Source organism: Bos taurus, chromosome 6, assembly GCF_002263795.3.
Source record: "Bos taurus isolate L1 Dominette 01449 registration number 42190680 breed Hereford chromosome 6, ARS-UCD2.0, whole genome shotgun sequence".
Taxonomy (NCBI): Eukaryota; Metazoa; Chordata; class Mammalia; order Artiodactyla; family Bovidae; genus Bos; species Bos taurus.
Window position 1 is genome coordinate 66,787,466 of NC_037333.1, and position 25,821 is coordinate 66,813,286.

Sequence of the window (25,821 nt, forward strand, 5' to 3'; positions counted from 1 at the left end):
TTCCTGGCTGAAATTCACCAAGCCCTTTTCTGCCTCCAGCCTTCCTGTTGTCTCTGCATGAAACACGTCATTAAATGACCTTAAAATATCAGACGTTCACACAGTAATCATAATTAATGAACACTGTAATTTAAACATATGGTTTTGGGACCTCCCTGGAAGTTCAGTGGTTAAAACTTCATCTTCCAATACAAGGGGTGTGTGGGTTTGATCCTTGATCTGGGAGCTAAGATCTCACATACCTCAGGGACAAAAGACCAAAAACAAAACAGAAGCAATATTGTAACAAATTCAGTAAAGATTTCTTTTTAAATGGTCCACATAAAAAATCTTTAATAAAAATTTTATTAAAAAAAAAAAATAAATGGTTTGATGTGACAGCACCTAAGCAGTAAGCAAATGTTGTACAGGAAAGAGAGAGGAAGTGACAATAGAACAATGGAGAGGAAAAGAAAAATGGAAACACTTTCATTTCAAAACAAGATTTTAAAAAGAGGTTAATCTAATATTACCAGAAATACTATTTTTGTGGACAGCGGAAGAAAGGGTGTGTGTATAACCAGGCATTAAGTCAAGTGAGGGAGCCCAGTGGTGGCTGAATGAGACTCATACCTGCCTGAGACAATGGAACCTATCTCCTCATGTGGACTTCCCCTAACCTTCTATAGTAGAAAGCTGCCACTAACTAACATGGCCAGGTTTTTAAAATATTAATGCACTTCAATTGAAAATGGTCTTTTAAAAAGATGAACCACAGAGAACAGGAGATGATTACAGATGATTCTAGTCAAAGTCATATAACTACCTATTGCTAATGGGAACAAGAGTAACTGTGAATTTAAACTGTGCCTATCATTCAATACTTGTTAATGAATATTCTTATTGTGGGAGGGAATTTCAAGATGAGTCTGAGACCTCTTGTTGTAGAAAGAAGAAATTCTTTCAAAATAAATGAGGCAGAGTTAAATTCAAGGGGACCAATTTAAAGAGGCCCCCATACTGGCTAAGTTATGAAATATGGGTCTAAAAAGAGACTAATGATTATAGCTCACTGAAATAGACTGAAGTTGAGAAAAGAGAAGACTGCATAATGACACTCAAAAAGGGAGGAATTAACATAAACTGATTTTTTTCTAAATAATGTTTCTTTACCTGCAGTCATGTTGGTATTAATTTTGTTGCTTTGTATTTATTTATTATAGTGATAAATAAAATATATTGTGATTAAATATAAATTAAAAATCCATCCGTGTGGAAGTCATTCTCAGAATGACTTCAAAAAAGTAACAAAAGAACCAGATAGAAGTATATGATGAATTTAAGATCAATTAAAATAAGGCAGAATTCCATCTGCATTATGATAATGATAAGTAAAAGGCAGAAAAAGGATAAATGTAATTTAGAGGAGGTTGAGGCATGGTATTTCAGAATTTCAACTATTTAAGTCAGATGATAAAAGGTAGAAGAGTTTTTTGTTTTGTTTTATTTCAAATAGGTAAGGCTGCAACTTCTTTACTGAGACAATACTGATTATAAAACTAACATTGAATGATGTCAGTAGAACCCCCAATACACAGGATTGGGGTGGGGATTCTATTAATACATTTTTTAAAATCTACTACATCTAACTGTGGTTGACTACAACCATCACATATGGAACTTACATGTAAGCCTCCCATGCGCCAGTCTTTGATGTCTAATCAATAAAGAACAGTATTGTGGCTTTGAGTTTTAGACCTGGAAACCCTATTAGATCTGAGAAGGTTAATTTGCTTCACTTGGTGACTTTCTGACCCTGAGAAGATTTAAGCATTTAGTGTAGAGAAAATGAGGTAAGTCACATTCATAGCTCAGGATAATCAATGTCTGCTACTTAAAGTATCAAAAATTTTAAGAGAATCTGGCATATCAGATTTTTTGTCTTTGCTTGAAGATTTATAACTAATCTTCAACTTGTTTACCAGCTGAGCCACAAGGGAAGCCTCTGATAGCTCAGTTGATAAAGAATCCGTCTGCAATGCAGGAGACACCAGTTCAATTCCTGGGTGGGAAAGATCTGCTGGAAAAGGGATAGGCTACCCACTCCAGTATTCTTGGGCTTCCCTGAGACCTGGGTTTGATCCCTGGGATGGGAAGATCCTCCAGAGTAAGGGAAAGGCTACCCACTCCAGTATTCTGGCCTAGAGAATTCCGTGGACTGTAAAGAGTTGGACACAACTGAGTGACTTTCACTTCACACTTCAACTTGATATTTGAAGTTTGAGAATAACTAATTTTTAAAATGATATTCACATGGTTAAAATAACTCAATTCACATTATGTTTAATTAAACATTTATGTTTAATTTATTACATTTCCAGGATCATGTAAGGACGTACAAGGGACTATTACAATTGCAAATTTGACGGCATGTCCTTTATAAAGAAAACTGAATTTATTCAGTTTATTAATGCAAGTTAAATGTTTCAGGAAACTTAATTAACTGAGTTTGTAAGTAGGATGGATTGTTTAAGGATATTTTTATGTCGAGTATGCATTTAGGTAATTGTTCTTTTTTAGATTTATAAATAGTATATCAAGATTTTAAAGTTCAATTTGAAGGCTTACTGAAAACAAAGTTTTTTCATTGTAATGTTGATAATTTGGATATTAATTTCAAACCAAAGTAGCCATAAACATTTCTCTGTATAAAGGTTCCCCAGAGATGTCAGAAGCCCACGTGGACAGCATTCCTTCTTCCATCAGCCCCCTATCTCCTTCCTTTCTCCTTTAGGCCTCAAGTCACATCCTCAGAAAGGTCTTCCCCACTCAACATGCTCATTTAAATTATATTCCCTCCCCTCTTGTTTCCTTCCCATGCCCCATACTATTCCTTCATAACACCACAATTTAAAATGATGTATTTGTGAATTCAGGGTTGCTTAATGTCTATTTCCTTGTGAAGCTGTAAGTTCCATGAAAACCAGGACTCCTTCTGTGTATTCCATATTGTGTTTCCACTGCTTACAACAGCTAACATCTAACATTATCCTAAGTACATAATGATAAAGATCAAACAAATTAAGTGGAGGACTGAAGTAACTCTGAATGTAGTGTACCAGTTATACTAGGCAAGGTGGACAAAGCTGTCAATGTCTTTCTTGTTTCACAGTTCAAGGAAATAGTCATAACTTCTAGAATGTATTGAAGAGCTACTATGTACCGAATGAGACAGGCATTATTGTCCCCAGGGTTCAGATCATTCAGAGATTTAACGGCATTAGGTAACTTTGCTCAGAGCTGAACCATTAGTCAAGAGGGATGCCAGGATTTGAACCCAGATTTCTCTGATTTCTAAGCCCGTACTACTGCACTTCAATGTGGGACAGTAGTTTCTGTACAGTCAGTAGAATGGTGCTTGGTGCATAGTAAGTGGTTGATCAATTTTAGTGATTTATATTGATGATCTATATTTTAATAACCTTCTTGAAACCATAATAAAATTTAAAATTGGTCTTTTCATAATTAAAGTCATTATAAAAGAAGGCTTACAGAAACATAAATCCAGGCTAAGGAAATGAGATGATCAGAGTGGTTTAATTTGTGATCCAGTATCTGCAGTATAAACAAGTTGTTAAAGCCAGACGCTAAGCCTGGTCTAAACAGGGGAAGCAACAAGCACATCAATTCATAACAGAAGGAAGAAAAGTAGCCCTGCTGATTACTGAGCATCCACTTGCTAACCACCAGGCACTGTGTTAGGTACCTTCACACAGGTCTCCTTTAATTTCCAGGAAAATCCAAACTGAAGTTAGAATATGGTGATAAAACCATCTTATTTTTCTGGTTTTTCTTAGCAGGATATTTTCAAACAAAATTTTCCCTGACCTGGCCTTCAAAGAGTTCAAAGAGACCTGTTTGTGCTGAGCAGCTTCAGCTGGGGCTAGTGGTGAGTTCCTCTCCCCCACCACACCCCCCTGCCTACTCCCACCCCCAACTCCAAGCATGGGGCATGCCTGAGCAACTGTAGAGAGTTGTGGGGCTATTTGCTAAGGAAGGTGGGGTCAGCCACCTGGGGGCTTTGAGTGGAGAAGGAATTTCAGGGTAGAGCTAAATGACAGATCAAGAGAGGGGTTATGACAAGCTAAGCAAAGGAGAGGAAGAGAGAAGAGACACTGTGATGGAGCTGAGGACAGAGACTTGAGGAGAATGGAAACAGACAGCAGAAAGGTCTGGTAAGGTTATGGGTGTTTTCAGTGACGGATGTGCTGAGTCTGGAGTTTCCCAGGTGGCACTAGTGGTAAAGAACCTGCCTGCCAACGCAAGAGATATAATAGACGCAGGTTCTATCCCTGGGTTGGGAAGATCCCCTGGAGGAGGGCATGGCAACGCACTACAGTATTCTTGCCTAGAGAATCCCATGGACAGAGGAGCTTGGTGGGCTAAAGTTCATGGGGTCACACAGACTCAGACATGACTGAAGCGACTTGGCAGGCAGGCAGGCATGCTGAGTCTGGCCTACAAATGGGCTTCAATAAGCAGCAAGGCAGTCCAAGGCTGAGTTCTCTTTTAATTTGCCTGGTTCTCAGGCACGTACCTGTTCTAATGCCTCAACTCACATCACCTAATACAACCTACTAGAACATATGCTAATTGCAAAACCAGTATCTAAGCCAGGGGAGGGCACTCAAGTGCTCAAACTGCAAACCTAAATTTATAAAAGACTAGGAAACCAACCCAGAATACTCTTTGGAAGGAGTGATGCCGAAGCTGAAACTCCAATACTTTGGCCACCTGATGCAAACAGCTGATTCATTGGAAAAGACCGTGATGCTGGGAAAGATCGAAGGCAGGAGGAGAAGGAGGCAACAGAGGCAACAGAGGATGGCATCACCAATTCATGGACATGAACTTGGGCAAAGTCCAGAAGATGGTGAGGGACAGGGAAGCCTGCCAAGCTGCAATCCCAGGGCTCCCAAAGAGTCAGACATGACTTGGTAACTGTACAACAAGGACCACTCCTAGCCCTGTCACTCTCTATCTATACATTAATATCTCAACCTTATTTTCTGATCTGCAGATTGAGGGGTTAAATAGTGCTTGCTTATGTTTTATCTTCTAAATCCATTAATATATTGTAAAAAGAATGCATTTCTAAGCAAAACTCTAGTGAACATATCAAAAGTTCTTCTGAACTATAGCATTAGCCTATTTCTCATCTTCAGTGATTTCTAAACACTTCAAAACATGAGTCAAACTATAGTAATATGTCTGTATATTAAGTCTAACTTAATTAATGAACAACTGATGTCACTTTTTATTTTTATTTTTTATTTTTGGTCAAGCTGCACAGCATAGAACATCTTAGTTCCCCAACCAAGGATGGAACCCATGCCTCCCGCAGTAGAAGTGTAGAGTCTTAACCACTGGACCACCAGGGAAGTCCCCATTTTTAAAATAATAACTTTTCCACTTAGGACATGCAGTAAAACAAGTGCAAGATGAGTGTTTGGTTTCTTGTACTCACTGTTAAAATTTTCTTTAATTGGCCACACAAAACAAAAAAAAAGTAATTTTAAGAAAAAGAAGTTTCTGAATCAGCCATTATTAAGATCAAAAATCTAAGCTAAAGCTTCCAAATGTGTTACTTTCTTTTCCCTTTTCAGACCCAAAACAGTATGTATACTAATAAGTTACCCAAATGTACCTGATTTTTATAGATTAACCATGGGACATATTTTGGAGGACACTTACTCATATATTTCTAAATTAGTTGGTTTGTTTTCGGTCACATAGTTGCTTGGAATTAAGCCTTCATTCCTACAAACACAAAGCAAAAATCAAAATTTTGACACACCTGTGGTATTATTGTGGCGAAGATCCCTTTAAAAAACCTCAAGGATGCAAAGGAAAATCAAATTCATTTGACTAATTAAATTGTCGAGAGAAGAAAAAACTTTTTTTCATTTGAACATTCAACTAAAATCTTTGCACAACAAATACTAAGTTTCTGATGTTTAACATTAGTAGTTTAAGATGTTTTCTGACACAGATATCTTTGCAAATAGGAAAAGGGCCACTTAACATGATCACTGGGACATCATAGTGACTAGATTAAAAACATACCAACTACAAAGATATTGACGTAATTCTTTTTCATTGCTGCAGAGCATCCCACAGAATGGATATCCTAGTTTAGCCATGCCTCCATTCCAACAAAGCTGTACAGAAATACTTGAATATGCCTTCTTGTGCACAAGTAAGAGTATTTCTCTAAGACAGATACAAAGTGGGGGAATTGCCGGGTTGCTGATTAAGCGGTTCTTTTCAGTAGATACAGCAAATTGCTGTCGAAGGGCAACAATTTTCACACTTATCAGCAGGGGAGGAGTTTTTCTTTTCCTATAACTTTACTAACAAAATCTGAAATTTAAAATCATGAAAGATCTCCAAGACATATTATTGAGGAATACAAGCAAGTTGCAGAGCAATGCATAAAGTCTAGTCAGATTTAAGTAAATTAAATCTTCAGACAATACCATATTTTTAATACATCCAAGAAAGTGCATTGAAAGCGATCTGGACAGGAAGATCATTGAAATGAATCACTAAATGGATAATGGTGCTTACTTTTGGGAAAGAGTCTGGGTTTGGAGGTGTGGCAAAGCAGAATTTGGGCACTATTTATCATGTTTGAATATTATTTTTTTAAAACCTATATTCACTTATTAACTTTGAAGTTAAAAATTGGTGCTATTTAAGTCTGAGTCCTGACAACACACCACCTGCAAGGGTAGTTAATTATACAGCCCTGAACCTACTAACTCATATGATCACTGGGACATCATTCCTCTCTACCCGCTGAAAAGCCTCCAGCATATGTTGAGTCTTAATGAAGAACTGGTAAAAGAGCCAAATCATTAAGAAAACATAAAGAAAGAGATTTGTATGTACTTAGATACTTATAACCTTATACCTTAGATACTTATACCTTAGATACCTATAACGCTTAGATACTTATAACCTCAAAATCTTGACAAGGATCAGAAATCAAGGCCAGAATTCTCTCCCTGAAAGTAGACATACTCCTCAGAATTCTTTTCTACCCAGGACTCCAGTCTAGAATTAACAATCTATCGCAACCAGTACAAAGAACCGATACAAAAGCCCTTTGTATCCCATGGCCATTTTTTCTAATTTCATTCAGAAACTACTGCAATGTTTACTTCCAAAACTAGTCATTGTAGAAATATGAAAATGAGTAAGACACTGTTTCTGTTTCTATCTTAGAGCTTAATAGGAAAAAAAAATTCAAATTGCGAAAAAAAAAAAAAAAGCATAAATTAGAAGAAGAACTTGTAGGTAGAAACTAGTATTATGCTTATTTACAAATAAAATTCATTAAAAACAGAACTATCATATGATCCAGCAATTCCACCTCTGGGTATTTATCTGAAGAAAATGAAAACACTAACTTAAAAAGATACCTGCACCCCCATGTTCACTGTAACACTATTTATAACAGCCAAGATATGAAATATTATTCACCCATAAAAAGAAAAAAATTTTGTCATTTGCAACAACATAGACGGACCTTGACAGCATTATACTAAGTGAAATAAAGAAAAACCATGTGGTCTCACTTACATGTGAAATCTTTAAAAAAAAATGAAAAATTGAAACAAAACAAGCTCAAAGGACAAAGAATACACTGGTGGCTGCCAGAGGCAAGGGTGGTTGCAGGGCGATAAAATGGGTGAAGGGGATCAAAAGGTATAAACTTCCAGTGACACAATAAATGAGGCTTGGGGATATGATGTATAGAATGGTGTCGAGTTAATAGTACTGTATTGCATGTTTCAATTCTACAGTGATAACAGAACAGACTTCTGTAAGATTTCAATACATTTAGACCATGAAATTTTTGCACCCGGTCTTATGTCCCTGAATATGTTCCAGTGTCTCCTAGTTTATTGTCTTATCAATTCAGTTCAGTTCAGTAGCTCAGTCATGTCGGACTCTTTGCAACCCCATGGACTGCAGCACGCCAGGCTTCCCTTTCCATCACCAACTCCCGGAGCTTGCTCAAACTCATGTCCATCAAGTCAGGGATGCCATCCAACCATCTCATCCTCTGTCGTCCCCTTCTCCTCCCACCTTCAATCTCTTCCAGCATCAGGGTCTTTTCCAATGAGTCAGTTCTTCGAATCAGGTGGCTAAAGTATTGGAGTTTCAGCTTCAGCATTAGTCCTTCCAATGAATATTCAGGACTGATTTCCTTTAGGATTGACTGGTTGGATCTCCTTGCAGTCCAAGGGACTCTCAAGAGTCTTCTCCAACACCACAGTTCAAAAGCATCAATTCTTCAGCGCTCAGCTTTCTTTAGAGTCCAACTCTCACATATCCATACAGGACTACTGAAAAAACCATAGCTTTGACTAGGCGGATCTTTGTTGGGAAAGTAATGTCTCTGCTTTTTAATATGCTGTCTAGGTTGGTCATAGCTTTTCTTCCAAGGAGCAAGTGTCTTTTAATTTCATGGCAGAAGTCACCATCTGCAATGATTTTAGAGCCCAAAAATATAAAGTCTCTCACTGTTTCCATTGTTTCCCCATCTACTGGCCATGAAGTGATGGGACTGGATGCCATGATCTTAGTTTTCTGAATGTTGAGTTTTAAGCCAACTTTTTCACTCTCCTCTTTCATTTTCATCAAGAGGCTTTTTAGTTCTTTTTATTGTCCATAGGAACTTGAATAGAGTTTGTATCCTACTGTTGTGTGAAAGTTGTATAAATTTATATTATGTTGAATTGATTCATAGTGCTTTTCAGGTCTACTATATCCTTCTACTTCTCTGTATATTCATTCTATTACTTTTTAAGAGTTTGATATTGAAACTCTAACTAAACATCTTAATTTACCTACTTTTAAAAAATTATAATATATATAATAGAACTATATGTAACTTTGTTCTATATTTTCCAAGTCTCCTGTAAATGTGTTACCTTAGTTTCATAATTTAAAAAAGTTAAAAAGCATTAAAAGTGAAAAATAGTACCATATTGCATGTCTGATTGCTAAGACAGTAAATCATAAAAGTTCCCATCACAAGGGAAAAAAAATTGTAACTATGTATGCTGCCGAATGTTAACTAGACTTGTAGTGATTATTTCACAATAAATACGAAGAGCAAATCATTATGTTGTACACCTGCAGCTAATATAATGTTCTATGTCAATTATAGAGACTTCCCTGGTGGCTATACCTGAGAAGAAAGAAAGAAAGGGAAAAGGGAGGAAGGAAGGGAAGGAGGGAGGGAGAAAGGAAGGAGGGAAAGGAAACAGAGAGGGTAAGTAATTTGCCCCAAAACACACAGCAGTGTGTGGCTACATCAGGCTATAAAGCCACATGTACCTAGTTTGGAGAGTCTGCCTGAAATCACAGCATTATAATGCCCATTCATACAGACGGAGAGGTGTGGGAACAGCTTCTGTTTCATTTACAAGGGAGAGTTATAAACCTTGAGAAAATAAACAGAGTCTATTTCTCTAATAAACTAAATGGAGTCTATTTCACACTTTGGAAGTCTGTAGGGACTAAAAGAGGAAAGATTTGGTAAAGACAAACCACCAGTCTTACCCCAAGCGGTCTCTTGCCTTCCACCAGTGAGGATCATACTTCTCCAAGATAAGGTATTCCTCTGCTCTCTTTAAAGCTAGATCATAGGGCTCTCTGGGCAGGAAATCGTACAGTGCCTTAACATGGATCTTCTCTTCAGAAACCTCAGAGGGTGGGAGGGGAGGCAGTGGCTTGCGTTTTGATGGTTGCCCATGGCCCCTGTTGGACTGTAAAAAATTAAGGAATGAGTCGTGGTACTATTGTTTAAGTGATCTGAGCTAAAAAAGAATAAGGGTAGAGAGCATCTGCCTGCCGCCTTGTTTCTCCCAGCTAGCTGCAGTAAAGCAGAAGCCTGGTGGTATAAACATAGGAAATGACTAACTACAAAACAATTTTCAGATCCAGCAACACACTCATCATTTTGTAAATTCTCAAGATCACAAATTCTCCTGCCAGCATGGCACTGAATATTTTCATGTCATAATTCTTAAAATGTTATTTTCTCCTTAATAATTTCACTTTAAGGATTTTTCTCCTTTAGAAAAAGGAGAGAGAGAGAGGGAAAAAAAAAAGCTTTTCCCTTTAATATGCTGTAAGCTTGTGTTTGGGCTTATCAACTTCCCAAGAAAATTTATTTTCTAACACTGAACTGAAAATTAATCCTGGCCTCAAAATGGTGATAGCCAGAAGGCATTTTTTCCCCAATTTCAAATTCTGCCAAAATATTGCAGAATAGGCCATTTTAACTGGTCTTATTTTCTTTCCCTTTCTTCTAGGCTGTTGATTCACTAAAAGTTTATTGAAAACTTATTATGTGCCAAGCATGACATTAGGTTCTGGGCAGGGTAGCAAACGGTACCTCACGAAGCACAGACCCTAAAAATGCCACCTTCCTCTACCCCTTCTCCCCCTTCAAAATGATACTCACTTGCTTCTTACTTGGCAAGTCACTGAACCACGGTCTGCGACGCTGTGTGTATTTTTCTGAAAGTTCTTCATCTTTGCTAAGGCTTATTTGTGTCCTCACTTGCCTGTCATTGAAAAATAATTACGTTACAAAGGATTATTTTACTCTTAGCTATAAATCCACTAGACTATAAACAAGCTAGTAGTGAAGTCTTCTTCCTATTTTTTATTTAGAAGACTTCCTAACTCCATTTCCTTGGGCAAGGTACTCTGGGACCTCTCAGAACTTTATTTTACTTTTTTTAATCTAGGACTAGAGACACTAAGAGCATATAGAGTTGCTATGAATAATAAAATTGAGAAAATACATGTCACACGGGCAATACAGAGTCTGGTGACTATTAAGGGCATACAGTTAAATCACGATAATGAAGACCTTTCTGTGTCAGGCAGTGTTTCACATTTCACATGCATCGCCTCATTTGAAAGCATCTATTGTTAAAAAGTAGACATGGTGTAGCGATTAAGAACATGAGTTTGGATCCCAGATCTACCATTTTTATAGTGTGGCCTTGGGCAACGTAACCTCCCTAGGCCTGCGTTTCTTCATCTGTATAATGGGGATTGTAAAAACAAACAAATAAAAAGGGTGGTTTTGAGAGTTACTAAGAGCTAAAAAAAGTAAACTGTTTAATACAGTCTGACATACAGGACTCCCATTAAATGCTGGCTGTTACTATTATCATGGCACCCTGGATTTTTATCTTTATCCATCATTTACTGGGCACCAAAGTATAAAACACATTGGTAGTTTCAGGGAGAACCTCAAATAAGACAGGATTCTTGCCCTTAAAAGGTAAAAATTACAGAATGAGACACAGACACATAAATAGCACGCATGAAACAAAAATCAAATAGAGAACCAGGCCGCATGCTCTGGGAACACAATGGAAGGAGCAATTAAGTCCAAGAGGATCGAGAAAGGACCGTGGACCTGACACGTGACCTATCGCTAGCTTTAAATGAATGGCCATTCAGTAGGGAAAAAATGGGAGGAGTTTCCCAGGCAGATGAACAGCAGATTCAAAGAAACATGGAGATTCCACCCAAGAAGTTGCCCTCGGACTTACCGCTTCTGCACGGAACAGCAACAGCAGCAGCAGAAAATCGACTGGATGGTGTTATCTGAAAAGCAGATCATTTTCAACTGTTAGAAAGCCATGAATCCATGATATTGGAAAGAGGAGGCTGCTGGCACTATTCCAAAGGAGGAAATCTCTGAGGGCATGGGTAATAGAAAGTTTCCTACACATGCAAACCTTTACCCTGCCCTTCTTCACTAGTAGAAGATGAAAGATTGTCACTAACACGAAAATAAGTTACTGGTACCCTGGCCACTGTGGTTTCCCTTCTCAGGCTCTTATCTCTGGGTCTGGTTTCATGCATTTCCTCAGTCAGTGGATGAAAAATGACCAGTGTATTCACTTTACATTGATAAGGGCTGATGTCGGCTGACAAATGTACCAAAGAATATGATTCTGAAAACAATGTTCCCTAGGGAATCTGCTAGCAGGGATTTTAAATTAGGTCCATTACATTTCTTCAAATATATTTTAAAATATATTTATATAAAGTAATATAAATATACTAAATATATTTATAATATTATGTAATATATTATGTAATAATATAACTTAGCATGTTTATTCTATTTTTATATTTTGTGTATAAAAATACACTTACCTTTTTGGATCTCAAACTTTCTATGGATTAGGTTCAAACAAATGAATATTTAAAGAAAGCACTAACTACTTAGTGCTTTATTAAATCTGGGTCATTCTTACACTTCTTTTGTCAAGCTTAATCTTTATTTGTTAGATTATTTGCCTATTTTCAAACCATAAATAAATTTTGAATATATCGAAAGCTGTTTTATGTGCACAGAACCTACATTTCACAGCAACTCTTTCTCATACTGGCCCCTGAAAATGAAATATTATTAAGAAAGCAGAGTACATTAGACATGAGCATTAGCTTTGAGGTTAGGAAGGGCTGCATATGAATTCTAGCTGGAGGTGGGTGGGGTGCTGACTATATCGGGAATAAGTCCCTTTACTTCTCTAAGTCATTGTTTTCCTATCTGTAAAAACAAGAAAATCAAACCTATCCCCTTTGAGAAGCCTTCAGGGGCAGAGATTAATCTCTGCTTTTGTGGGTTTGGGCAAGCTAGTTAAGTGTTTCGTGCTTAGGTTTCCTCATCTGTAAAATGGGAATAATAGGATACTTAGCATGTAAGGCTACTGTGAGGATTAATTGAATGAGTTCCTATACAACACCTAGAACAATGCCAGGTATGTTTAAGAGGGCAATCAAGATCTATTATCATTACAGTTTTGTTGAAAAGGTTAAACTAGATGTTTTCTCTAAAGTTTCTCTCCTGGAACACATGAGAGAGACGGATCCAAGCAGAAGCCACCCAGTACAATCTACCCCTCAGCATCCACTCTATGCCCTCAGAACACAGGATGCAACAAAGCCCCATCAGCTAACATATTATCACCAGCTGATGTCAATTTGATTACACTCCCACCTGAAACTTGGTACATTAACCATCATTAGGATTCTTACATCAGATAAAGAAATGAGGTGAAAACAAGAGTAACAGAGGACATGGTTGCTACCATTCCCACCTTTACAGCTATCCTGCGTCGTAAGTTGATCACAGGTGCCCTCTGTCACCTTCCATTCCTTGTGCCCTCTTGCCTTTGCGAACACTTTGGTGGAAGGAGCTTTCCTCTGCTGGAATTGCCCAAATGTTCATTCCTGTAGGATCTGGTCCTTAGGTGTTCTTAATGGGGTTGTTACAATTTTCTACTGCCCAGGACTATTTTGAATACGAAGAAACGAAGCTAGTGGCTACTGTTGCCTCCTGAGGTGGCCCACACTCTGTGGAGTGTGTTTCTCTCTAAATAAATCCACCTCTTACCTATCACTTTGTCTCTCACTGAATTCTTTCTGTGATGAGACAACAAGACTGAGCTTCATTAGGTCCTGAAACCCCCACCAGATGGAAGAAGTTAACTTCATGCTGCCCACAAGCACGGAGTCCCCAGACCTGTTGGACCAGAAGTTGATGATGCTGACTCACCACTAGCCAATCAGAAGAATGCCCATGAGCTGATCATGCCCTGCTCCTTGAACTATTCCTATAAAATTCCTCATTACCGCCTCCAGGGGAGAAACACTGTGACCTACCCACCCATCCCCCTCCTTGCCTGAAAAGCAATAAAGCTATTCTTTTCTACTTCATCCCCAAAAGGAAAGAAATGAAGCTAGTATGTCCCCTCAGTTTCCAAGTCCTCTTTGTCCTCATTGTAAAGAATGAACCCAGTTTCTTCCTGGAAATTGGGATACTCATCTCTGATACATTGAATCCTTTCTGTGCCCATCAACTCACTGATACCAAGAATCCCACAATGGTCAGAGGGCAATCTTAGCTCCCAATATTCCCTAAGAAAAGGATTCTTCTCTGGGGCACTGGTATCTCCAAGCTCACCAAACACAAAAGTCACAGGGAAAGAAAATAACAATATTCCAGTGGGCTATTAGTTGGTAAGAGGGGCCACTCCAATCTCTTCCTCCTCAGTTGCCAGACTCATGCATCCTAGCTTTATGAAGACATCACCACATTTGCTGCTGGTTTAAGACATTTACTGTATCCTATAGAACATCTTTCCAACTTTGCAAGATGTTGTCTCCCAGATGTCATAGGAATTGATGCTTTAGCAGGCCATTTAGCAACCAGAAGCCAGAGAGCTTGGAAGCATGTTGAACTAAGCCCTACAGATAACTTTTCAAGGAGAAGGAATACTAAGAAGCCAAGCTCACTAAGCCACCATGGAGGCTGGTTCTACATTTAACTCCTACTGGTCATCCTTCCAGGATAGAACAGGGTGAATAAGAATAAAGACACCCAGGACAGTAATCAATTATATATTGTTTCCTTTTCCTTTCACTGAAATTGACCTTCAAAACCAGATTCAGGTATTACTAACACGCCTTTCTCCGATTTGGACACTGCCATTATTCTGTCTTTGGGCTATAGACACCTTGGGAGTCCAGTGGCAAACATCTCATTTCTATCAGGCAAAGATTCACCTTTACCCCTCTGATTTAATAGCTTTCTTCCTTAGCCAAGAAACCATCTGTTCTCCATCCCAAAGTTGATTTCTGGAGACTCAAATAGAGTCCCCCCCCCCAACAAATTTGCACTACACTGTGTATTATTAGGCTTTTGGGTCTCAACTGCTTCTGTCAGTTTTTAAAATCTTACTGTTTTTCCCCACCCTTCTGTTACTGCTGCTGCTAAGTCACTTCAGTCGTGTCTGACTCTGTGCAACCCCATAGATGGCAGCCCGCCAGGCTCCCCCGTCCCTGGGATTCTCCAGGCAAGACTTCTGTTACTAAAAAGGTCCATTATCTGAATTATACCAAGAGCCTCCTAACTTCCTACTGCTCTACCCTTAACTCCCCCTATGGTTTCTTTTCCGCAGTCGGAGTAATTAATTTAAAACCTAGGTCAGATCATGCTACTCCTTGTCTCAAAACCCACAATGGCTCTCCATTTCACAGAGTGTTTTAGCCAATTTTCTCACAATAGTCTCGAAACCTTCTGTGGTCTGGCCTCCTGGTGCCTTCTCATCCCTCTCCCCAGTGCACTCATGCTCATTTACCCCCCACACTGGCCACACTGGCCCCACAGTGCTTCCGGGCCAGGCCTGCTCTCAGAAAAGGCTCTTCACCTCTGTTCTGCCTGGACCATTCTTCCCTCAGGTGTCAGTCTTCCCTCTCTCCACTCCTCAAGTCTGCTCCAATCTCACCATCTCAGTGAAGAGTACCCTGACCCATGACTATTGACCTGCTAACTTCAGGATTCCTGAGTTTGCTCTATTCTTTTTTTAAATAGCATTTCTCACATTCTAACATGATAAGCAATTTATCATTTTTCCCCTTTCTGTCTCCTCAACTAGAATGCAAACAGGGATCATTGTCTACTTTGTTCACAGTTAGATCCCAAGAGGCTGGAACAGTTTTTGACACCTAATCATTACTCAACAATTATTTGTTGAGCAAAATCAATATATGAATGAAAGAGTTTGAAGGAGCATCAAATGATAACTTTTTCAAAGCACCCACCTGCTTTGCTTCAATCCCAACAGGAAAATGAAAACTGAATGTGTGGGGGACAGAATAAGCAGGTGCAACTAAATAAGCAGTAGAACAAGTAGTGAACTGTAAGAGTGGGGATGTAAGATTATGAAAGTCCTTGAAATAAGAGAAGATAGGACCTTGACTGTATTTGTAGAACGGAGTCACTAACTACTGAAGACAGAGAACAATTCAGTCACAATAAAGCAGAATAAACTCTGTACGCAGCCTAGAAACCTTTGTAAGATGATCTGGCAAGGTAAGCGATGATCTTCATGGTCACAGGTTCTAATATAAGCTAGAACATTGAATATCATTGAAGTTAAGTATTTATAATGGTTACGTTACTCCTTGAATAACTGCTGGCATGCTATATTTATTCTCTATAGTTTTCTGTATGCTTCAATACAGAATATATAAAACTAAAATTTGTGAATTAAAAAAAAAAGCAAAGACCCAGAAAATCAGGTAGGTCTGTGACTAGTTAGATACCTATTCTAGGATTGGAAACTTTTTGAATGTATATGATTTTTAGTGATAGATACAAAGATTTTTTATTTCTCTAATTCAGCCAACTGTCTCACCTTTTACCCAATCAGAATTATCATCTTCCTTCCAAGCCCTAATAAGAAAACTAGCCAATCATTTCCCCTTTCCAGTTTTCCTATGTCTGTGTATGAGTCCATCAAAATCATGGATTCTGTCCAAGCCCCATCTTTATATCCAACTTCCATGATTCAGTTCAAATTATTCGGCTTTTTACTTCTTCTCTGCCCTGCTACCAGCCTAGTCCAAGCCCTCATAAGCCCACACCTATAATTCTGCATTAATTCACTTAATTCTCACAATGACCCCATGAAGGAAGTCCCATTTATCAGATGAAGACTCTGAGTCACAGAGATGTTGAGAGTCAAGGGCTTATAAGCGGAAAGCCAGGACTAGAACCCAGGCAGGCTCACTCCAGAGTCTGCTCTGAACCTGTTTCAGTGACTGAATAAACTGGTCAAATTCCCCACTGGTCAAATTCCTCCCCTCAGTACACCCTATATACTCATTTCCCTAAAGTCTATCTTAACCAGCTGCTCTACATCCTCAGCATCTAAAATGACTCTCCGGTGACTATAGTTAATAATACTGTATTGCGTTTCTGAAAGTTGCGAAGAGATGAGATCTTAAAATTTCTCATAATTCCACTGTAACCAGGTATGCTGACCGACGTTAACTAGACTTATTGCGGCGCTCACTTTGCAGCGTATACATGTACCAAATCACTGGGCTTCCAAGGTGGCGCTAGTGACAAAGAACCACCTGCCAATGCAGGAAGCATAAGAAATGCGGGTTCAATCACTGGCTCGGGAAGATCCCCGGAGGAGGGCATGATAACCTGCTTCAGTATTCTTGCCTGGAGAATCCCAAGGACAGAGGAGCCTGGCAGGCTACAGTCCACAGAGAGTCAGCCACGACTGCAGCAGCAGCTTAGCCCTGCACAGTGCAGCACCAAAGCACTATGCTGTACAGCTACACCTGATATACTGTAGGTCAGTTAATCCTCAAGAAAAAATTAAATTGATAAAATGGATTCTCAACAACATATGGCAACAAGATTGTATCTTTCCTTATTTTCAGGGCCTTTCAAAATCTGATCACCCATCCTGACTCTTACTGTTCACCAATTCCTATCACACCAACTTCTTCTATTTGCTGTTCTCACAGACATCTTGCCTATTTCTGCCTCCAGCCTGAAAAAGGCTTCCTTTGTACTTTACTCCCATTTAATCTTCCTTCAGGCTCCCAAAGCGCTGTGACCTGTCTTGCCCTGTGGCTCTTAATTAGGTACCATCTTCCATGGTCATTTATATTTCTTTGTGTAGCCTTCATCGCTCACTGGGCTTCTCAATCTCACCACTGTTGATACTTTAGACGCTTTAGATGGATGAATTCTTTGTTGTGGGGAGCTGTCCCGTATATTGCAGGATGTTTAGCAGCATCTCTGGCCACTATGCACCAGGTGCCAGCGGCAACAGCCCCATCACCCCTCTAATACCCACCTCCCCCTCACTGGTGTGAACACCGCAATGTTTAGCGGCATTGTCAGATGTCCCCTGAGGGCAAAATCACCCTTTGTTAAGAACCACTGATTGAGCTAGATTGTAACCATTGAGCTAGATTCATGGTCTGTGTTGCATGCTTTTTTGTCTTGTCCATAACATCAGAGGCTTGTTTAGAACAAGAACCTGATAGATAACTGTTAAATAACACCTTCCTGATCTCTACACCATCATACTACATTTAGGCTCTATTTCTCAGTAACTCACTCTACCACATGGTATCTCACAGCTTGATGCTGGCCGCAGAGAAAGCTAGGTTGACCACGTCCTTTTCACTAAGTGGGACAGCAAGGCTGAAGAAGACAGCTTCCGGAGCTTATAGTAGGTCATGAGTCTAACTAACATTTTGTTCCAGATATAATAAAAGAAGAAGAAGGAGAGGTGGGGGGAGAAAAAGAAACAGCAGTTTATCCGAAATCAAACATCAATCCATGAGATGCTAAACGAAATGGTGAAACTGGTGTTCAAATTTTTTTTTCTCTGTTAGGACAGATATGGAGTTGAGCGATCATTAGGGTCAGAGTAACCTGAAGTCACATCATGTCTCAATTTTCTTGTAGCAATAATATGATGTGGGGCAACTACTCAGGAAACTCACCTGGAAACCTACCTTCTAAGAGAGGCAGTTCCCCACTCCTACCAACAAAGCCTTTACCATATGCAGACACTACAGTAAGATCTTATTATCATATACTAATTCACACCCTATGGGAGTGACGCTACTGGTAAAGAATCCCCCTGCCAATGCAGGAGATGCAAGGAGCTCGGGTTTGATCCCTGGATCAGAAAGATCTCCTGAAGTAGGAAATGGCACCCCACTCCAGTATTCTTGCCTGCGAAATCTCATGGACAGAGGAGCGAAATCTCATGGACAGTCCATAGCATCACAGAAAGTCAGACATGACTGAGTGACTGAGCACACACACATATACACACAGCTCACTCCCTACACTATTTCAATGTGTAATAGTAAGATCTTACTGTAATAATAACGTAATACTGTTATTATTAATGTTATTATTACCTAGAGCCAGATATCCTGGAATGTGAAGCCAAGTGGGCCTTAGGAAGCATCACTACAAACAAAGCTAGTGGAGGTGATGGAATTCCAGTTGAGCTATTTCAAATCCTGGAAGATGATGCTATGAAAGTGCTGCACTCAATATGCCAGCAAATTTGGAAAACTCAACAGTGGCCACAGGACTGGAAAAGGTCAGGTTTCATTCCAATCTCAAAGAAAGGCAATGCCAAAGAATGCTCAAATTGCCACACAATTGCACTCATCTCACACGCTAGTAAAGTAATGCTCAAAATTCTCCAAGCCAGGCTTCAGCAATACATGAACCATAAACTTCCAGATATTCAGATTGGTTTTAGAAAAGGCAGAGGAACCAGAGAGCAAATTGCCAACATCCACTGGATCATGGAAAAAGCAAGAGAGTTCCAGAAAAACTTTGCTTTATTGACTACGCAAAAGCCTTTGACTATGTGGATCACAATAAACTGTGGAAAGTTCTGAAAGAGATGGGAATACCAGACCACCTGACCTGCCTCTTGAAAAACCTGTATGCAGGTCAGAAAGCAACAGTTAGAACTGGACATGGAACAACAGACTGGTTCCAAATAGGAAAAGGAGTACGTCAAGGCTGTATATTGTCACCCTGCTTATTTAACTTATATGCAGAGTACATCATGAGAAACACTGGGCTGGAAGAAGCACAAGCTGGAATCAAGATTTCCAGGAGAAATATCAATAACCTCAGATACGCAGATGACACCACCCTTATTGCAGAAAGTGAAGAGGAACTAAAGAGTCTCTTGATGAAAGTGAAAGAGGAGAGTGAAAAAGTTGGCTTAAACCTCAATATTCAGAAAATGAAGATCATGGCATCCAGTCCCATCACTTCATGGCAAATAGATGGGGAAACAGTGGAAACAGTGAGAGACTTTATTTTGGGGGGCTCCAAAATCACTGCAGATGGTGACTTCAGCCATGAAATTAAGATGCTTGCTCCTTGGAAGGAAAGTTATGACCAACCTAGACAGCATATTAAAAAGCAGAGACATTACTTGGCCAACAAAGGTCTGTCTAGTCAAGGCTATGGTTTTTCCAGTAGTCATGTATGATGTGAGAGTTGGACTATAAAGAAAGCTAAGCGCTGAAGAATTGATGCTTTTGAACTGTGGGTTGGAGAAGACTCTTGAGAGTCCCTTGGACTGCAAGGAGATTCAACCAGTCCATCCTAAAGGAGATCAGTCCTGGGTGTTCATTGGAAGATCTGATGTTGAAGCTGAAACTCCAATACTTTGGCCACCTGATGCAAAGAACTGACTCATTGGAAAAGACCCTGATGCTAGGAAAGATTGAGGGCAGGAGGAGAAGGGGACGACAGAGGATGAGATAGTTGGATGGCATCACCGACTCAATGGACATGAGTTTGTGTGAACTCTGGGAGTTGGTGTTGGACAGGGAGGCCTGGCATGCTGCAGCTCATGGGGTTGCAAAGAGTCGGACACGACTGAGTGACTGAACTGAACTGAATGTTATTATCCCCATTGAACAGAAGAAACTGAATAACAGAGAGGTTCAGTAATTTGTCCAAAGCCACATACCTAAAAAGCAACCAAGCACAAATTTAAGGCCACAGAGCTTGGTTGAGTCCATGAGCATAATGATGAGCCTCCTCTTGTGGATGAGAAGATTGGGTAAGTTAGCAAAGGGGAATGCCTAGAACAGAGCAGTTAGCCATTTAATTTCGCACCTTTCCCATCACTCAGCTTCCTAGAACTCATTCATGTACTGTGTATTCACAGGGTGGATTGAAGGTAAACAGATAGAAGCGGACTGCGGTTCTCCCTCTGAAGACAGAATGGGAAGAAGGCCAAGTAGGTTAGAGCTGACCTTCAGTATTCTCTACCCTATTTGCCCCACTCAGGACTCTAATGGGCCCTCCTCCAACTATCAACAGCTCTCCAGAAGGTGTAAATGATATGAGAGTAAATTGATGTAACAGTAAACATTCACTGCAGGGCTTCTTTTAAAGGCATTTTCACGTTTGTAGGCATGACACTCATATTTATCAAAGTGATCAGAGACAGAGAGAGAGAGATTGATTTAAGGAATTGGCTCACACAGTTATGAGGGCTGGTGAGTCCAAAATCTGATGAGGCAGACTGGAGACTCAGGGAAGAACTGCAGTTTGAGTCCAGAGGCAGGCTGATGGCCCACTTTTTCCTTGCTTAGTGGAGATCAGTCTTTGCTCTATTAAGGCCTTCAACCGATTAGATGAGGCTCACCCACATTGTGTAAGGTGATGCTATCTAACTATCTCATCCTCTGCCACACCCTTCTTCTTTTGCTTTCAATCTTTCCCAGCATCGGGGTCTTTTCCTTAAATTAAATATATAGACCTTTCAAAGGGAAATTGCTGGTATTTGTCAGCAGACATAATATCTGGGGACTAGGAAAAGGCCTTGCCCTCTTCACTGAATTTATAATACATGACTACACACTAGCAGAGTGGATAATAAATCCAGCAACAATCTCTCAGTTATCTTTACTCTCTTCTGCAGCCTAAAATTTAGGAGGAAGATTATTCAGAAATACTCATTTGATTTGCAAAGCAGAAGTAGAGACATAGAGAACAAACATGGATAACAAGGAGTGGGGAGGGAGGTGGGATGGACTGGGATATTGGGATTGCTACATACACTGCTGCGTACAGAATAGATAACTAACGAGAACCTACTGTATAGGGAACTCTCCTAAATACTCTGTGGTGACATAAGTAGGAAGGAAATCCAATATCCATATATGGGATATATGTGTATATATATAACTGATTCACTTTTCTGTACAGCAGAAACTAACACAACTTTGTAAGACAACTATACTCCAATAAAAAAAATTATTTGTCCTCATTCAATAGCAAAGACAACTGCCTTGAAATAAAGGTCCGACTCTGCCATGACTTTAGTCACAATAAGGTTTTGTTCTATCACTGCTGAAGGCCAAGGACAGCTGAGAGCAGGGAGGCCCACTTCTGCCTTGTTTATGGTTCCAGTTCTGCACAAAACAGTTACTAGCAACTAGTTGCTGCCCAGGGAATTATCAATGAGTGAGTGAAAAACAAACTGTAAAAGCCAAACAGCTTCCTGATGATCCTTGTTTGGCATGACTCTCAAGACACTTGGCATGTCTGCTTACAGACTGAAGTGTTGATTCATGCCAAAGTAAATGACAATGATTATTGGATTCATGGTCATTTTCTATTTACAGCATCACAGGTCGTCCAGGTGAATGAATAAACGAAGTCACTGCCAAATGCCCACAGTGATTACAGAAGCTATTCTTTGAATTTTTTCTCATTAACCTGCAAAGAGAAAGCCTTTTTGCGCCTTTGTAAAATTTCCGATTTAGGCAGAAATTCATGCATACCTGGCCTTTGCCAGAGACTGTCTAAAACGCCCCAGAGACAGACAATGACTATTTGCCTGCTGGAAGGTTATACTCAGGGTTGAGGATTATCACTGAAAGTAATCAGAGCTTCCTCTCCCAGGCTTACATCTGCGCTGTTCTTTTCATCTGCTGCTTATTCCCCAGCAAATGTCTTTAATTATCTATCGTGTACCAGCAAATCAGGAAAAGGGCATCACATCCCGGCGTAATCTCTGTGACCTTTAGGAACTGGCACGTCTCTCACGGATAAGGGAGTTGGGCTTCTCATTTTATTTGATATTCTCGTTCTTTCCTGTGAAGGCTTGCTCCCCCTTCTCCCATCCGCGCAGGTCTCCTTTCCACCTCTGGCCTTGCGCACATGGCTGAGGCAGGGCTCGGTTTGGGACGGGTTTCCACCAGGGGGCGCTAGAAGGGAGCAAATGGGAGAAGCACCACTGTTCACATCTCCCGAAGGCTCTCAATCCCACAGATAAGCCCAAGTACAGGAGCTGTTGGGCCATTGCTGTCTGGGAACAAAGCTGGCGCGTTTCTAATGTTTTCAGGTTTGTATGTGTATAACTTCACGTTCATCTCCGGGCGTTTCCGATGGCAGAGTTTCGTTTTGAATCAGTGCGCCAAGTGAAATTCACTCCTCCTGAGTTTGCTTATAACAACTGGCTGGTTGCTTATAACAACTTTGCTAGTAATAGATGGCTGGTGACTTTTATTTGAAAACGTAAATAACTGGCTCGTTTCAAGAGCTGCCTCGAGCCAAAGACTAGGCTAGTGGCCCAGCCCACACGATCCAGGTTGTGGTTTTAGGACCAGGAATTCTAGGGCAGCTGCACTCACAGCTGAAGAATTCCAGGAATGGCAAAGTCTGGAAAACTTTGGCTTTGGAAAAATGGCTCTGGGCTATTGGAGCTGATCCTCCTAAGTCCACTATAAGAACCACCTTTTTTTTCCCCCCAGAAATTCACAGAAAGGGCACACCTCTTCATGACTGCAGTAAACTTCCACCACTAGATCTATTTCTGGGACTTTCCAGTAGGTCAGACAGTAAGAATCTGCCTACAATGCAGGAGACCTGGGTTTGATCCCTGGGTCGGGAAGATCCTCTGGAGAAGGAAATGGCAACCCACTCCAGTATTCTTGGCTGGAGAATTCCTTGGACAGAGGAGTCTGGCGGGCTACAGTCTGTGGGTTTGCAAAGAGTCAGACACAACTGAGCGACTAACACTCCACTCCAGATCTATTAAGGGACTTTTAAAGACAGGTACATTTTAGTGAACTTAACCCCACGCCATCTGGGAGGTATGACACATAGCTAGCTTTTTTCTAGCTTGGATTTCTACCTCTGAACAGGCACCGAAAAAAGGCTTTGTGTTCACCAAACTAAGAATCCACACCAATGAGGGAAAGACAGAAAAGAAAATAGAAAGAGAGGGAAAGGGGAAGAGAGGGAGGAAACAAGAGGGAGAGAAACACATTGAGTTTTTCACAGAAATATTTACTCAGTGTAAAACATTATGCTTGAGACAAACTTATGGTCACCAAAGGGGAAAGGTGAGGGCGTGATAAATTAGGAGTTTGGATACACATATACATACTACTATATATAAAATAGATAATCAACAGGAACCTACTGTATATATATAGCACAGAGAACTTTTACTCAATATTCTGTAATAATCTATATGGGAAGAGAATCTGAAAAAAAAGTTGATCTATATGTATAACTGAATCATTTTGCTGTATACCTGAAACTAACACAACATTGTAAATCAACTATACTCCAGTATAAAATAAAAATTAAATTTAAAAACATTTCAAAGATATCCTCAATTCTGAGTTTATGCTCTATGTATTTGAAACCTTACATTTCCCTTGTTACGTGTGTGCGCCTCCTCTGATGTTAAAAGGACACTCCTTTCACAGAATTAAGAAACAGTGTGTTTCCATTCTTCTAAAAATAGCAGTCATCAGAGATGTTAGTGTCTTTTAAATGTATTGACAAAATAAGTCAGCGACTCTGTATTAGATCCCAAACTGGTTTTTGGACATTATCCTGTCTGTTAAAGCTTCAAGCTATTCCACTAAGGGATTCGCTGGTTCCTAATAGAAAACAGGCAGCTAGCTCGTGGGACGGTATGTGATACTCTGGGTGAAGGATAAGCACAGTGCTGGCCTGGCTGGGCCTGAGAGGCTGCTGTGTCAGGAAAAGGGCAAGGGGACTCTGGAAGCTCGGGGAGCTGCACTGGGGCACTGGGCACGAGGGGAAATGGTGTCCTGGGAGCAAAGATGCTGAAGGAAAAGACGGAGTCTCCCTGAAGACTGACAGCCCATCCGTTCACAGCTTCAGCCAGCAAAGCCCCGGATACCGAACATTCCAGCTCCAGAAGCCCTTGTTTGCTCCAGGAAAGAACTTTATTTCTTCTCAGTTCTGAGCTAGCATGAGGAGGGCTTTGCAAGCATCCTGCACACACAACTCCATCCCCAGGTCTCAGAGTGGTGTTTCCTAGGAGGTTATGGTCTATGAGCTCCAAGTGCACGAACAGCTCACAGACATCACATGCAGACATCTGGCCAGCTTGGTGGCCACCAGACCTGCTGGCAGCCAGCACTGGGCCACGCTCTCCAAGGGCAGGGAGGAGACAGATGCTGGTCAGTGGGCTTCACTGTGCAGCAGGGCATCTGTTGGTCACACACAAAAAAGTGTGGAAACCTCACAAACCCAATGCCAGTCAGTGGCTGCTGTGGGCATTATTGCTTTTATGCAGCTGTGAGGGGATAAAAATGAAATGATTTAGAAACAAAAGGAAAGACATGCATTCTAGTGTCCATATTAACACCGAGCCTATTTTTCAGAAAGAGGACCAACTCTAGCCTGAGGCAACTGGCCGAGTCTTCTTTGGGTCCATGGCTGTCCTAGGTTTTGCCACTGGTTTAGCTAGTCATTGTTGGATGCCAAACCTCGAGGCAGAAACCATCTCACAGTTTCTGTGGGTCGGGAGTCCAGGCACAGCTTTGCTGGGTGCTTCTGAATCAAGTTGAAAAGTTCACGAAGCTCGTGACATTGTGGTAAAGGGGAGTTGGGTTAAGTTGGAGAATCTTCTTTCAAGTTCACTCACACGGCTGTTGCTGGCTTTGGTGGCATGGCTCATGGGGATGGGGATTCTCATAGGGTGTCCAAGAGTGCTCAGAGCATGGCAGTGGGTTTTCCAAAAGACAGGGAGTCTGAGAGCACTAAGACAGAAGCTGCAGTCTGCTGCGAGCTCATCTCCCAGGAACACTCTATCCAGCCCAGCTACCATACTCCATTCATACTAGAGAAGAGGGATCATGCAAGGGTGTGGACAGCAAGAGGAGGCATCACTGGGCCACCTTAGAGATGCCTATGCAGCCACCCTCCTTATCTTCATATTAATTGGAAAAGAAATAACAGAGAATATTAATTTAAAGGGGTTTGTGTGGGACTCAAATACAACGAGGAAATGTTGTTTTTCAGGTTTTGTTTGTTCAGTTGTTGCTTTTCAGCTCAGTCATGTCTGACTCTTTGTGACC

General features: G+C 40.5%; 1 protein-coding gene across 2 annotated transcripts in view; it reads right to left on the reverse strand.

Moving 5' to 3' along the window:
- Positions 1-25,821, reverse strand: part of TXK (TXK tyrosine kinase) — a 61,755-nt gene that overhangs the window by 30,230 nt on the left and 5,704 nt on the right. Inside the window, exons 3-6 of one of the 2 annotated variants that reach the window (XM_024993092.2) lie at positions 11,634-11,688; positions 10,526-10,628; positions 9,619-9,824; positions 5,734-5,799 (exon numbers count right to left, since the gene is read on the reverse strand). In XM_024993092.2, the coding sequence (XP_024848860.1) occupies positions 5,734-5,799; positions 9,619-9,824; positions 10,526-10,628; positions 11,634-11,688 (430 nt within the window). Of the gene's footprint in view, positions 1-5,733; positions 5,800-9,618; positions 9,825-10,525; positions 10,629-11,633; positions 11,855-25,821 lie in introns of those variants that run through there. The other variant, NM_001206148.1, reaches the window with a different exon arrangement.